Source organism: Babesia bigemina, assembly GCF_000981445.1.
Source record: "Babesia bigemina genome assembly Bbig001, chromosome : I".
NCBI classification, from domain to species: Eukaryota; Apicomplexa; class Aconoidasida; order Piroplasmida; family Babesiidae; genus Babesia; species Babesia bigemina.
This window is the reverse complement of record NC_027216.1, coordinates 709681-722126: the sequence shown is the minus strand read 5'-3', so window position 1 is coordinate 722126 and position 12446 is coordinate 709681. Positions and strand designations below refer to the sequence as shown.

At 55.6% G+C, this 12446-nt stretch overlaps 7 protein-coding genes across 7 annotated transcripts; 5 read left to right on the top strand and 2 right to left on the bottom strand.

The window, feature by feature from the left end:
- Nucleotides 1–566: 566 nt before the first annotated feature.
- Nucleotides 567–1743, top strand: BBBOND_0103180 (hypothetical protein, conserved; the record flags this gene model as incomplete). Its single annotated transcript, XM_012910730.1, has 5 exons — nucleotides 567–691; nucleotides 729–865; nucleotides 901–1023; nucleotides 1059–1250; nucleotides 1286–1743. The coding sequence occupies 5 exons, from the start codon at nucleotides 567–569 to the stop codon at nucleotides 1741–1743; spliced, it is 1035 nt and encodes a 344-aa protein (XP_012766184.1).
- Nucleotides 1744–1948: 205 nt separating this feature from the next.
- Nucleotides 1949–2939, top strand: BBBOND_0103170 (eukaryotic translation initiation factor 2, beta, putative; the record flags this gene model as incomplete). The annotated part of the gene is given in 7 exon segments (XM_012910729.1): nucleotides 1949–1978; nucleotides 2020–2221; nucleotides 2259–2332; nucleotides 2369–2511; nucleotides 2547–2689; nucleotides 2727–2832; nucleotides 2843–2939. The coding sequence occupies 7 exon segments, from the start codon at nucleotides 1949–1951 to the stop codon at nucleotides 2937–2939; spliced, it is 795 nt and encodes a 264-aa protein (XP_012766183.1).
- Nucleotides 2940–4309: 1370 nt separating this feature from the next.
- BBBOND_0103160 (50S ribosomal subunit protein L28, putative) lies at nucleotides 4310–5327 on the top strand (the record flags this gene model as incomplete). Its single annotated transcript, XM_012910728.1, has 6 exons — nucleotides 4310–4387; nucleotides 4423–4465; nucleotides 4501–4559; nucleotides 4595–4728; nucleotides 4763–5023; nucleotides 5264–5327. 6 exons carry the CDS (start codon nucleotides 4310–4312, stop codon nucleotides 5325–5327), a joined length of 639 nt encoding a protein of 212 aa, XP_012766182.1.
- BBBOND_0103155 (hypothetical protein, conserved) lies at nucleotides 5314–6519 on the bottom strand (the record flags this gene model as incomplete). Its single annotated transcript, XM_012910727.1, has 3 exons — nucleotides 5314–5774; nucleotides 5818–6063; nucleotides 6102–6519. 3 exons carry the CDS (start codon nucleotides 6517–6519, stop codon nucleotides 5314–5316), a joined length of 1125 nt encoding a protein of 374 aa, XP_012766181.1.
- Nucleotides 6520–6584: 65 nt separating this feature from the next.
- BBBOND_0103150 (hypothetical protein, conserved) lies at nucleotides 6585–7571 on the top strand (the record flags this gene model as incomplete). The annotated part of the gene is made up of 6 exons (XM_012910726.1): nucleotides 6585–6730; nucleotides 6768–6852; nucleotides 6891–6956; nucleotides 6993–7093; nucleotides 7129–7210; nucleotides 7245–7571. 6 exons carry the CDS (start codon nucleotides 6585–6587, stop codon nucleotides 7569–7571), a joined length of 807 nt encoding a protein of 268 aa, XP_012766180.1.
- Nucleotides 7572–7580: 9 nt separating this feature from the next.
- On the bottom strand, nucleotides 7581–9309 carry BBBOND_0103145 (hypothetical protein, conserved; the record flags this gene model as incomplete). The annotated part of the gene is made up of 4 exons (XM_012910725.1): nucleotides 7581–7970; nucleotides 8072–8429; nucleotides 8465–9133; nucleotides 9179–9309. The coding sequence occupies 4 exons, from the start codon at nucleotides 9307–9309 to the stop codon at nucleotides 7581–7583; spliced, it is 1548 nt and encodes a 515-aa protein (XP_012766179.1).
- Nucleotides 9310–9868: 559 nt separating this feature from the next.
- On the top strand, nucleotides 9869–12380 carry BBBOND_0103140 (hypothetical protein, conserved; the record flags this gene model as incomplete). Its single annotated transcript, XM_012910724.1, has 4 exons — nucleotides 9869–10879; nucleotides 10917–12004; nucleotides 12041–12291; nucleotides 12328–12380. 4 exons carry the CDS (start codon nucleotides 9869–9871, stop codon nucleotides 12378–12380), a joined length of 2403 nt encoding a protein of 800 aa, XP_012766178.1.
- Between the last annotated feature and the right edge of the window lie 66 nt (nucleotides 12381–12446).

The following is a 12446-nucleotide window of genomic DNA, read 5'->3' as shown; positions in this document are numbered from 1 at the left end:
ACGCGATTTATCTCCCATGTACATAAGCCATCCAGCGCTCAACCCGTGTCTAAAACCTGTTCTACGGGTCAAGTGCAGTTCATGCTGCAGTATACGCGCTTAATCTACTTGTGCAGTGCGTATTCGTGTGGTTAGATGCGTAATTGGTGGATTTTACGCTGCCGTCAAAGGTAATCCATGATATCATGGCAGAGGGCACACCGCAACGATTTCCACGTTACTGACGCCAACTTTCTATATTTAACAGCACTTCTGTGTTATTAATATCGATGCGTATCTGTGGGTATCAATTATAGCAGTTAACACGTCAACACTGAACGTAGCTCAGAGGCGTGATCGGACAAGCCGCCGTGTATTCTGCCGTGCGCATAACAACTGGAACTGGCGGCACTACATTTCTACACAAATGTAAATTGCGGCTCTAGTGCCACAGAGCCGTTATCTATAACCTAAGTGTGCGTAACATTACGCGGTGGGTCGCTCCCCATTCGCCGTCGCCTTCGCGACCCAGTCCGCCGGTGCCGTGTCCAGTTTGTGATGGTGTCGTCGGAAAACGAATCGTCAGCATGGCGGGGGCAGGTTCTAAGCAGGACCGGGCGCAGCAGAAGGCCCTTGAGAAGCAAAAGCAGAAGATCGCGGAAGACAAAACGTTCGGTTTGAAGAACAAGAACAAGTCAAAATCGGTACAAAAGTTGGTTGCTGCGTTCGCTGTTATAAAAACTCCCCAGATTCATCAAGAGTGTCCAGCAGCAGGTCACCGGGAAACAGACGAGCAACGACAAGCTGCTCACCGAGCAGAACAAGGCCAAGGCCGAGAAGCAGAAGCTCTCTCAGCAGCAAACCCTATTGGCGTCGCTGTTCAAGGGTGAGACGGCGATTGTGCGTTTTCACCGAGCGCAGGCACTGAAAACATCAAGCATGTCGTCGTCGACGGCAACAAGCCGCTGTACGACCCGAAGCAGAGCCGTGACGACCAGAAGATCGACCTTTACAGCGATCCTCGTCTGCAGAAATCGGAAGATGGTGTGTTGATTGTGGTTGCATTTCACTCGCGTCAGGGGACGACATGTCGACCTGGGATCTCAACATGCTTGAGAAGGTCGTCAGCGAGAAGCACGCCGGCGACTCGTGCACGACCGACATCATCTGCAAGCACTTCCTGACGGCCGTGGAGACCAAGAAGTACGGGTGGTTCTGGACGTGCCCGAACGGCGGCGACAAGTGCAAGTATCGCCACTGCCTGCCTCCCGGTGAGTGCCGCAGCATGACGACTCATGGGCCGCAGGTTTCGTGCTAAAGAGTGACGTGCCGAAGGAGGTGGAGGACGAAGACGAGACTCTCGAGGAGCGCATCGAACGCCAGGTACTGTCGTGGGCGCCACACGTAACGTCCGTGCAGCGTGCTGAGCTTCCTCCCGGCGGCGAGATGGTGACCGCGGAGTCGCTGGCCAGGTGGCGCGCGAGCCGCGAGCAGGGCCGCCTAGACGAGCTCAACGAGACCATGCAGAAGGGCGGCCAGGTGCACCTCACCGGGAAGGACCTGTTTACGTTCAACCCGAGCCTGTTCATGGACGACGACAGCGCCGCTGCCGACCTCGACTACGAGGACGAGGAAGACATCGACGCCATCATCCGCGCGAACGAGGCGGCGATCACCACCGGCAACGTGCTGCCCAACGGCGAGCAGTACCGCCGCGGCGAGGACGAGCTGGACACTGTGGATATCAGCAACCTGAGCATATAGTATCGCAGGAGCATCGCTCGCGGCAAGGTTAACCTGATTCACACGAGCTTGTGTAAGCGAACACTCGGTTCACATGTTTATTGTAATACGCTGCCATGATTCCGCCGCCGGGATTCCGCGCGGGCGCGCTCGCACACGTCCCCACCTGCCGCGCTGCAGGGGGCTCCGCTGGCGCCGTTTCGGCCGACACAATTAGCACTTCAGAATGGACGACAACATGTCTCTAAAACGCGAGGTATGTTCCGCCTTTCGCGCGAACCGGTTGACGCGGCGCAGGACGGCCTATCGGAATCCTTCTCCCCGTCTGCGGCTCACGGCCCTGCCGAGGCAGCCACGTCTAGCGGCGGAATTTCCGAAGGGGTGGGCAGCTCGGGGGCCAATGTGACGGTCCAAAACGGTACCGTGCGCCCTGCGGCTACGGAGCCTCCGAAGTACGACTTCGGTGAAAAGAAGAAGAAGAAGACCCCGGCAGCCAGCGGTAGGTGTTTAATTGCATCTAAGTGACTTTGCGGCAGAGGCGGCGAAGGCCGAGTTCATCGACGGCACCGGCAAGGTTTTTGTCAGGGGGCACATCTACCCGTACGAGGAGGTAACGCAGACCATCGGGTGCCCACATGTTTGACAGCTGCTGGCGCGTATCCAAACGCTCATCAATGCTCACAACCCCGACCTCGCTGGAAGCAAGCGCTACACCATCAGACCGCCGCAGGTGGTCCGTGTCGGCTCAAAGAAGGTGGCATGGATCAACTTCAAGGACCTGTGCACCGTGTACGTTTGCGATTGGAGTCACTCAATGGCTGCAGCATGGGGCGTAGCATGGACCACGTGCACCAGTTCGTGCTGTCGGAGCTGGGTACCGAGGGTTCGATTGCCGGCGACGGCCAGCTGGTCCTGAAGGGCAAGTACGGCCCCAAGAACATCGAGAGCCTGCTCAGGAAGTATATTAGTACGTTCACCAGATTCAGTGTTGACAAGTGTTTCAGCGGAGTACGTCACGTGCTCCATGTGCAAGAGTCCCAACACCACCATGGAACGCGACTCCCGCGCCAGGCTCTTCACGCAGCACTGCGAGGCCTGTGGAGCCAACAGGTAGGCACAGGAATCCAACCGTAACAGCAGCATTCAGGTCCGTGAACCCCATCAAGAGCGGATTCCACGCTCTGAACAGGGGAGAGCGCCGAAAGGCAAAGGTTTAATGATGGGGTTTTAACAGACTAGCGGTAATGTGGTTTTTCAGTCTTCCTTGGCCTTGTTCATTAGGCGAATTATACAGTGTCTAATCATTCGCCTGCGGGGGTGTGTGGTGTTGGGAGGAATGGTTCGTGCAGTGGGAAATAGGGGCACACAACAACCGTGCAACACAGCCTAACGCAGCGCCGCCGCTGCCACTAGTGACGCTTAACCACGAGCGCCAAGTGTACCAATTCACAAAGCGCACGCACATTTATAGAATCTGGTGGACTAGGGCCAACACAGTGGCGTCGAACGCAGCACGATACTAACGAACACGGTCACAGGCACAAACAGAGTTCCGAGTCGAAACCTACAGGTTCATGTAGATCCAGAGCACGAAGACAAAGACGAAGTATACCGCGAAGTACACCAGAGCGACTTGCGATATCGACGGCGGGGCGTTGGCCATCAGTGAGGCCGCGACTTCCTTGTACTGCTCACGATCCTCGACGAGCTTCCTCGCGCAGACGTATATCTCGGTGAACGTCGCGATCTTAAGCGTGCGCCGCATGAACACCACCCCGGCCACGCCCGAGAGGATGAGGGAGACGTTGGTCATGATCCATAGCGTCATGAAGTAGACGTTGTCTACCTGGTGCAGAAGGTAGTTCGGCTTGGGGAGTGATTTCTCTGCTGTCATAAAGCACGCTGCACGATCCACTTACGCCTGGCGAATCTCGTGTTTGACGTCGACATTGTGATGGGTCACCTAAGTTCCGGATGATGTAACCTTTCAGTAGCAATGAGAAATATTGGAAATCGGGCGTTTCCCGATCAAGGCGGCTTTCAGGGGCCAAATATGCAGCCTATTGGAGCTGTGAACGATAACGCAGCTAGATTCCCCGGTTGGAGCTAGCTTCGATAACTTGGGTTTGTATGTGTATGCCCTATGGGACGATTGCGTTGTAAAGGTGCTGTGACAGCCACGTGCGAGTATGTTGCTTGATGACGGAAATGGAGGAGTAAATGAAAGTGATAGCCTAGACTCACTTCTGGCTCGCGCGTCACCATTACATGTGTCAGAATTTCATGTAGGCGGGGCATTTCATAAGTTATACCACGAATGTGCAACTGACGCACTATTAATGCATATTAATGCATGGAAGGACGCCGGTGTGAGAGTTACACAGCAGACAGTGCTCCGTTCATGTGCCCTGTCACACCCCGGCAAACCTCTCCCAGGCGTTACGGGTTAACCATGTATTCTATCCACACATAACATCGTCCACACCTGTGCTATTAAGTCGCTGTATGTGTGCCTGCTGCCGGAGGCTGCTTGTCAATCCGACTCGCGCTCTGCTCGCCACTCCAGTGGACATTATGCAGCCAATAAATGTGCTTGTCACTTAGTCTGCTGGCGCTGTGCGTCTGGCTCTTAATTATCGCAACCCCTACGTCGTGCTTCCGCCAGGTTGGTCTCAGTATGCCGTCGCACAGCAGGCGCAGAGTACCGCGGCTCCACGTGACCTGTCTATCTCGCGGACTGCAGGTAGGTTGTTCTGCTCCGATTCCTAGCATTTCCAGGCGGCATCGTCCGGCCGTTCGTCGTGTTTTCGGAGAAGCGCCACAAGGAAGCACTTCTGGTACGTCGTTGCCTCCCGCCGCACATGCTCGCCAGGGGAAAAAGTTCCGCACGGTGGGACGGTCGTCCCAGAAACGGCACTATCGCCTCGTGGGACGCGGAGGAGGCATCCCCAGGCTGCACAAGGTCAGCGGCATGCCCACCAAGCGCATCGCCCTGCCAGCACGGAGGTAGGCGCGGCATGCTGGATTCCAACGCACGCAGGTGTATGCTGCTGGGCAAGATGGACAACACCAAGGCGCGCAGCATCAGCCACTCCGGCAAACGCACGCACAGAGTGCAGAAGGTCAACCTCCAGTGGAAACGAATATGGTGCATATCCCGAGGGCACTACGTCCGCCTCCGACTGTCCACGAAGGGGCTGAAGACGATCAAGCGCTTCGGCCTCGAGGAGGCGGCGCGGAGGTTCAACCTGAACCTCAACAACCCGAAGCTGTTTGGAGGCTACGCGAATCTGAAGCCGAAGTGAGTTATGCGATGTGTTTTTGTGTATCGGCCGGTTGGGTGCAATGCGCCACCGTCCCGTAGTACGTAGAGCCCATCTTATCTACAAAGTGTTTTGTGTGGCAGATGCCGCATTGTCTATTAGCACGTGTTGTAGTGTTTACTTTTCAATGACTGGTGTCATCAGTGGTGCGATGTTGACTAAATTCGTCGGTGTGAGTGCACTTCATTTTGGGATGGCAGCTGCTTAATGCCATGCAGGAAACCGAAGAAAAAGATCGTGGACGATAACATGTTCATGGAGCAAATACCTATAGATAGCTGAAATCGGCATCGTTGTCATGGGGGCGCTTTAGCCTGGTCTTGACGATCAGCAGGTTCCGGCCGTAGCGCTCACGAACGCTCCTCACATCGTCATCGGCGGCGTCGAGCACGTAGCAGGCGCTGCCACTGCCCGACATGCAGACCCTGCTGGAAGGAAGGGCGCCTCTCAGTGTGTCCAGGAGGACCTTCACGCCGTTATTTTGAACGCAGCGCTCGAGCACGTTGAATGGGCGGAAGCCACGGAAGTTCGCCACGGACTCCGCAATGTCGTCGTAACTCATGAGGCGAGTGTACATCGAGCCTGTTGGCAGCAGCTCTCGCGCTCTCCTAAAAACCTCCGCTGTACTAACGTGTTCGTCTGGCACCAAGATGTAGATGTGGCCGTCATGGCCCAGGCGGTCTACGGGAGCGATATCTTCCCCCCTCCCCGTTACTACAGCGGCGTCCGCTGCATCGGCATGAGGCGTGTGTCTAACAACTGCTGAACCCACCATCGTGAGCCATGAACCCAACGTCCGACCCCAGCGCCAGGGTGTCGCTCGGGCTTATTGTCGTGCGCAGCGCCCGTAACACAAAGCCGGCATCCGCAGAACCGCCTCCTAGACCTGATCCAGGCGGTACCCGTTTCCGCATCAGCACCACGTAGCGCTCTCCTGGTTTACGTGCCTTTCTGAGCGCCTTGGCGACAATGTTGCTGTCGTCGCACGGCACTCCGGCATGTGCTTCAGCGGCGTTACCTGGTGAAACGTTGACGAAGCCTTTTGCTGGCACCTACTGTCGGAAGGGTCGCCCGCGAGAAGTAGCACGTCGCCATCCTCTGTGGCGTCGAACTGCCTGGCGGCCGCGGCGGCCTCCTCACTTCCCAACCGCTTAATGGAGATCTGGTCGCCCCAAGCGACCTTATGCATCAGGCTGCTGAGCTTCAGCAGCGGATCCGACACTTGCGCATCAGGGTCGATCTGTAGCGTGAGGTTCACTTTCGCGAAGGCCACGCCTTGGTGGTCCCAAAAGCCGTCTGCTGCTGCATATGCATGACCGCAAGCAAGCGAATCCGTACCAGCTGACTGAGTCTCACACCCTAGGAGCCTGCGAATCTGCTGCTCGTCGGCGACGAAATTGCGGTGCGGTTGGTGGAAGGTCGCTGGCACACCCAAGTGACTCGCGAAGGCCAAGCACGCGACGAGCTTCCTCATTAAGATGCGTCACTCGCCGCCGTGTCACATTCGCTAGCAGCGGAAGGTTGCGATGTGATGCGTCGATGGTGGCTTCCCGCGCGTTTGCCTCTGTGGCGGACGCCGCGGCGCGGCCGGTGTGGAAGCTGAAGCAAACGTACTACCACCGCCTCTGGCGCGCGCTGAGCAACCACAAATGGAGCGAGTTTGAGCGCCTAATGCGCGAAATGAGGTACTTGGCGCCGAATTGTTCTGTCTAATTGCCGAAGGCTCAAGCGCCTCAGCCTCGACGAGGTGACCTACACACTCAAGGCTCACCACTGCATCCTCAACCCGCACAAGCCCAGCCTCAGCGTAAGTCGCGTAGGATCGGTTGTGCGACGCTTTGACAGTGCTACTTGGTTCTGGAGGAGATGAAGCAGGCCCTGATTCACCCGGCGGTGATTCGCATGAACGAGGTACGTGGCAACCGTCCGGCGCGCACAACATCGCAGCACCTGATCAACTCCTACTTCGAGCTTGAGGAGATCAAGTGCCAGCCGCCGTCGCAGCTGTGGCAGAACTTTGCCAAGGCGACGTGGCAGACGTCATTCAGGTTGGGTCCCTGGGGTGGTCATGCATTCGCCGCAGGCTCAACCGGCACCGGATGAAGAAACTGCGCGAGGACCTGGAACGCATGGATCCGGAAGCGCTGCTGAAGCTGGATGGACAGGTTACTTTGTTACTCGGTGTTTTATAAAACGCAGGCGGTGGCCACCTTGGCGCAGGACGAGTTCCTGCAGGCCGTGTTTTCGCCCACCCTCGCCATCGACGAGATACACGACGAGCCCATCGCAGCACACGCAGCCACTCAAGGAGCTATAGGGGCGCCTCCAGCGGGCGAGATGGATGACGACGATTCGGTGCTCGATGGCACGGCCGACTCCATGCTCGGAGAGGGAGCTGCTGAGCAGTACTTTGCAGACGCGCTGCAACACGGCAACCACGAAGGCGACGTCGACAATGACTGCGATATTGAAAGTGAAATTTCACAACAGAGTGACAGCGGGTCCTCTCCGCGGCAGCTACATTAGCGGTGCGGCTCAGCGCAGCCTTCGCCGAGTCCTCTTCGGGCCGACGCGAATGTTGAAGCTCTTCGTTATCCTGCTGTACCGCGATGTGGCGATCTCGTCGACCGGGAACTCCAAGTCAAGGCCCACGAAGGCCGGCGATATCGGTAGCACGATTTTGGCGAGGGACGATGCGTCCATGCAGAGGGAGACCAGCTCGTCGCGTGGCACGTCGTCCGCGTCCGTGGTCGCAGTGACGTCAGCCTTGGCCAAAATGCCGAGCTCTATGAATATGTCGATGGCGTCTTTGAACTTAGAGGTGCAGAAGTCTTCGACGTCCAGCTTGTCCATGCCCAGCATGTCCGCCAGGTGAATCAGCGACCTCTGAGCAGCCGTTAGGTATGCAACAAACGAGCGCCGAAGCTAACATATAATGCAATCGCAATTGTCTACATCTGCCAAACAAACTAAGCGCTACCACCAAAGTAGAATGAAGCACAACTGTACTGTGCTGGCCCACTTACCTTTATGCTGCGGAAGGACAGGACGGGGTCCTCCTCGTCGAGCGACGATTTGCACACTGACAGGAGCGCCAGCAGCTGCATCAACGGCAGCGGCTTCACCTTCATCTCGATGAGGGAGGTCTTGCTCAGCGACAGCGTCGGTGTCAAGGAGCCGACGTCCTTGTGTCCCACCTGGTAGCTGCCGAGCTCTATGCTGTCGGACCTCATATCGCCGTAGCAGCGCTTCGGCGTCGAGTCGCACTCTAACGACCTTTCGGGCGTGGAATTCTCCGAAGACGTCGCGTAGTCGGTAAGGGATGACGCCGTCAGCCTGTCGATCTCCTCCTGAAGGTTGGACAGGGAGTTCGATATTGCACGCCTGCATCTTATGGCGCGTAATGACATGATACGTACGTGAATGTGTCCAGGCACGCCCTGATGTCGCCTGAAGTGTTCGCCACGCGCCTCGCCAGCAGCATAATTGCCGTGTCGTTGATCACGGATGTATAGGGTCCATCGAGCTTCGCCAATTTGCCCTTGATGATTGCGATGATCTGCTTATCCTGGTAAGGCTTGAACCTGATGACGTGGCACTGCTGCTCCGTGATGAGCGTGCCCAGTTCGAGGTTGTTGGAAATCGCGATGAAGAACACACGGCTGCCGGGCGCGTGGCTGGCCGATATGATGGCCTGCAGCATCCAATTCAAGCGACCGAATGCCTTAGACGAGTTTATATACGTGCTCATGTAGTCGACCTCGTCCATTATGCACACCGTGTAGGCCGGCGCGGACTTGAAGGAGGCACACAGGATTTCGTAGAGCTGGTGGTAGTCGAGCAATTTCCTCCCCAACGGGGCACTCATGATGGCACGCTTCTGCGGCGGCGTGTAGCGAGCGATCCGGTCGTACACGAACTCCACAAAGTGCCACGCGGACGTGTAGGAGTTGCCAGACATGGTCATCTTGCGCACTTTGGAGTTGCTCGATATGAACTGGTCAACGGCGTGGTGGACGGTCGTTGTCTTCCCCGTGCCGCTGAGTCCGAACACGAAAACGCTGCCTCCTACGTCATCCTTGACGCATCTGCAAGCGATGATGATGCCGTGAGCCCGGTGTATGGGCGCTTACCTATCAAGAATGCTGCGCAGGGATTCCGCCTCATCGTCCCGGCAGCCCAGGTACTCGTTGTGCGAGTAGCTCAGAACGTCGATAGCGCGCTTTCGCAGTTCCACCTGCTTCTGGATATCGGCGGAATCCATTATGCGCGTTCTTCCAGCGGAAGATGGCTCCCTTTACCGAATGTTCACACGTGATCCTTACGACATCAGCGACGTACCGGAGGTAGCCAGACTTCCACGTTGTGTGAGAGCTGAAATGGCAACTACGTTGGCTAATGGAAATTAATATGCGATATTCGCCGGATTCTATGACTGATGTGACAAGATTACGTTTCCAACGCCGACGGGGCTAGCACGGGAAGACAAGATGTGGGAGAGAATATTAGACCGCGCTTTCGCGACATCCGACCGGCTCAATGCTCGGTGGAGACATTTGTAAGCATGTTATCGTCGCGGATGGTTAGGTGTGTAGCGTTCCGGGCGCGCCTCGGCGGCAGGCCGACGACACCCCGAGTATTACGTTAAACGAAGCTTCATAGCGTGTTTAATAGCGTCAGACATCGACACACACGATGTAAGATTTTTTGGCGACGAGACGGAACTTGCAATGCAGGTGTCTGCCGTCGCGCACCGACGGGCGGCCACTGGCCGGCAGACTTTTCCCATATTAGAGTGCGCCTCATTTCCCATTTTTCCGAAGATGAAGCTCAACGTGCAGACCCAAGCCGACGCTTCTCAAAAGCGAAGATCCGCGAGATTGACGCATGGCTCGAAGGATGCCAAAGCGCAGAAAAATGTCAAAAGCGCCAGGTCCAAGCCCAGCCGTGCGGCGGCCATAAAGGCTGCTATGCGGATCAAGGCGGAGGCAACGCAGCGTTCCACCCGCCTCGTGAAAAGCACTAAAATGGTAGCTAAGAAAACGGTGAAAGCTGCTGTGTCGAAACCCGCTGCCGATCGTGCCGCCGGGAGCAAAGCAGCCAAGCCCGCCGCGGCTGCGAAAGGCAAGGGGTCCGCCAAATCGTCGAGCGCCGTTGAATCATCTAAGGGTTCAAAAAAAGACGAAAAGGCGGTCAAATCCACCACCAGCAAGACAACCAAGGCCGCTCATGCAAAAACGGTGGCCTCAAAAACCACCAAAACTGCACCCAAGGGCGTGTCTAAGACCGTGAAGAAGGACCTCGACAAGACAGCCAAAACATCCAAGGCCACTTCGCAGAAAACAGTGGCGAAGGAATCGGCTGTCAAGAAAGTCAAGGAGGAGAAGAAGAGCGCGGTCGCGAGTGTGAAGACTGAGAAGGGCGCCAAGGACAAGCCGGTCAAGAAGGTTACGTTCAAGCTTGATAAATCGGCTAAGAAAGCGAAACCCTCCGGGAAGGTCTACAAGAAGGAAACCAAGGCGCCCGCTTCGCTCACCGTTAACGGCAAATCTGCAGCCAAGAGCACCTCCGCTAAGGGTAAGGCCACCAAGAGCACGGCAGCTAATAATGCTAAGGCGGCAAAATCGTCTAAGGCACCAAAGGGCGAGGCCGCAGCTTCGGCTGCCAAGTCGTCGCGAAAGGTGAAGAAGGAGACCAAGGCCTCTAAGGAGGAGGAGAAGAAGGGACTCAACAAGCTGTACAGCCGGCTGCTGGTCGACCACGCTAAGCCGGATGTCGTCAAATCGACCACCGCGCAAATCCTGAAGCAGACGGGAAGCAGCAAATATCCAGTGGTGTGTAGCTGAACGTGTGTCAACTCACCTGTTGCAGATGGCAAACAAGCGTCACATTTCGCGGATACTGCAGGCGTGTCTCAAATACGGCGACACGCAGGTGAGGAGCGCCATTTTCGAGAACGTCAAAAAAAACTTCACGCTCGCCAGCCTCAACGCACACAGCGCGAGGTTCTTCGTGAAGCTCTACCACTACTGCAACACCGTGGCTAAGGATTTTCTCCGCAAGTCCTTCTTCAACGACCACAACAAGAGTTTGCTTTTCTCCAGATATGGATCTGATGTCATGGATGTGATGTATCAAAAACTGAAGAACAAGGAGCAGCTTGCAGTTTTGAGATTATATGCGCTTTCGAATTTTTTTGTGCTCGACAAGGACGCTATGCGTAAAGTTGAGGCGACAGGGTCGATCAACCAGTTCATCAGCATCATCGACGAGAGCGAGTCCAGGGAGAGCTGCGTGGAGACGCTGAAAACCTCGGTGATTAAAATGATAGACAAGGCGCAACTGACCGCTGCGCTGTCTCACGATCTGCTCTATATCTACTGGAAGCTGACAGATAACAAGGAACAACTGATAGGACAGCTGTACAAGGTGTTCGGACAGCTGCTCTCCACGCGCAACGGCAACACCATCATGTGCGATCTGTTCGGCTATGCTGACAAGAAGATGCGTAAATCTATGCTCAAGGGTTTGAGAACCGATTTCCCGGAGGCTGTTTACAACCAAATAAATGTGTCGTTCTTGATTAAAGCTATCCTCTGCACGGACGACACCAAGCTGTCGATCGACTGTCTACTCAGGCCATTTCAGGACGAGTTGCAAAAATTAGTATCACACCAATACGGCCATTTATTCGTAAAGGCGGTACTGGAAACCCCCAAGGAGGTGGAGTCTAAAACGAGCATGAAGGATCCGGCTGTACGACAGGCTGAGTTGCAGGCGTTCCTGCTCCCGTTGCTCGTCGAGCTATTCGGGTCCATCGAACTTAAGGAGGTTATTGAGAACAAATACGCCAGCCAAGTGCTCATGTCCACCCTGAGGTTGTCCGGAGACGCTGAAATCATGCAATCGATAGTGGACGCAGTGCGTGCCGATTGTGAATTGTCACTTATGGAAAACATGTAGGTCAACTGCCCTCAGCACTCAAATCCATGCAGCGATACTTTCCGATTCATTCAAACCTTGGTAAAAAAGCCAAGCGTACCAATGGAGGTGCTTTGTCCGTATGGAGCTCTCTGGCCTGCGGTGAAACCCAACGTCAATCGCATTCTGAGCCGCAAGTCCGTGTTCCTCTTGGTCGACATACTCGAGGCGGCAATGAGGAATGCTGATCAGCAGGTGATTGCCGATATCAGGGAGACCATACCTGTTTCTAAGCTTGAAGAAACCTGTAAGATTCTTGAGAAAAGTGAGTTCGACCGCGTCGCAGTCAATCGTGCCGCAGGAAACGAGAAACACGCCGGTTTGGATGTTTTAATTAAGTTGTTGGACAAGTGATTCAATTCCTACGGTCGTTAAAATACAGTCACTGCATAGTCACTTTGTACTTGTGATGTTGCCATT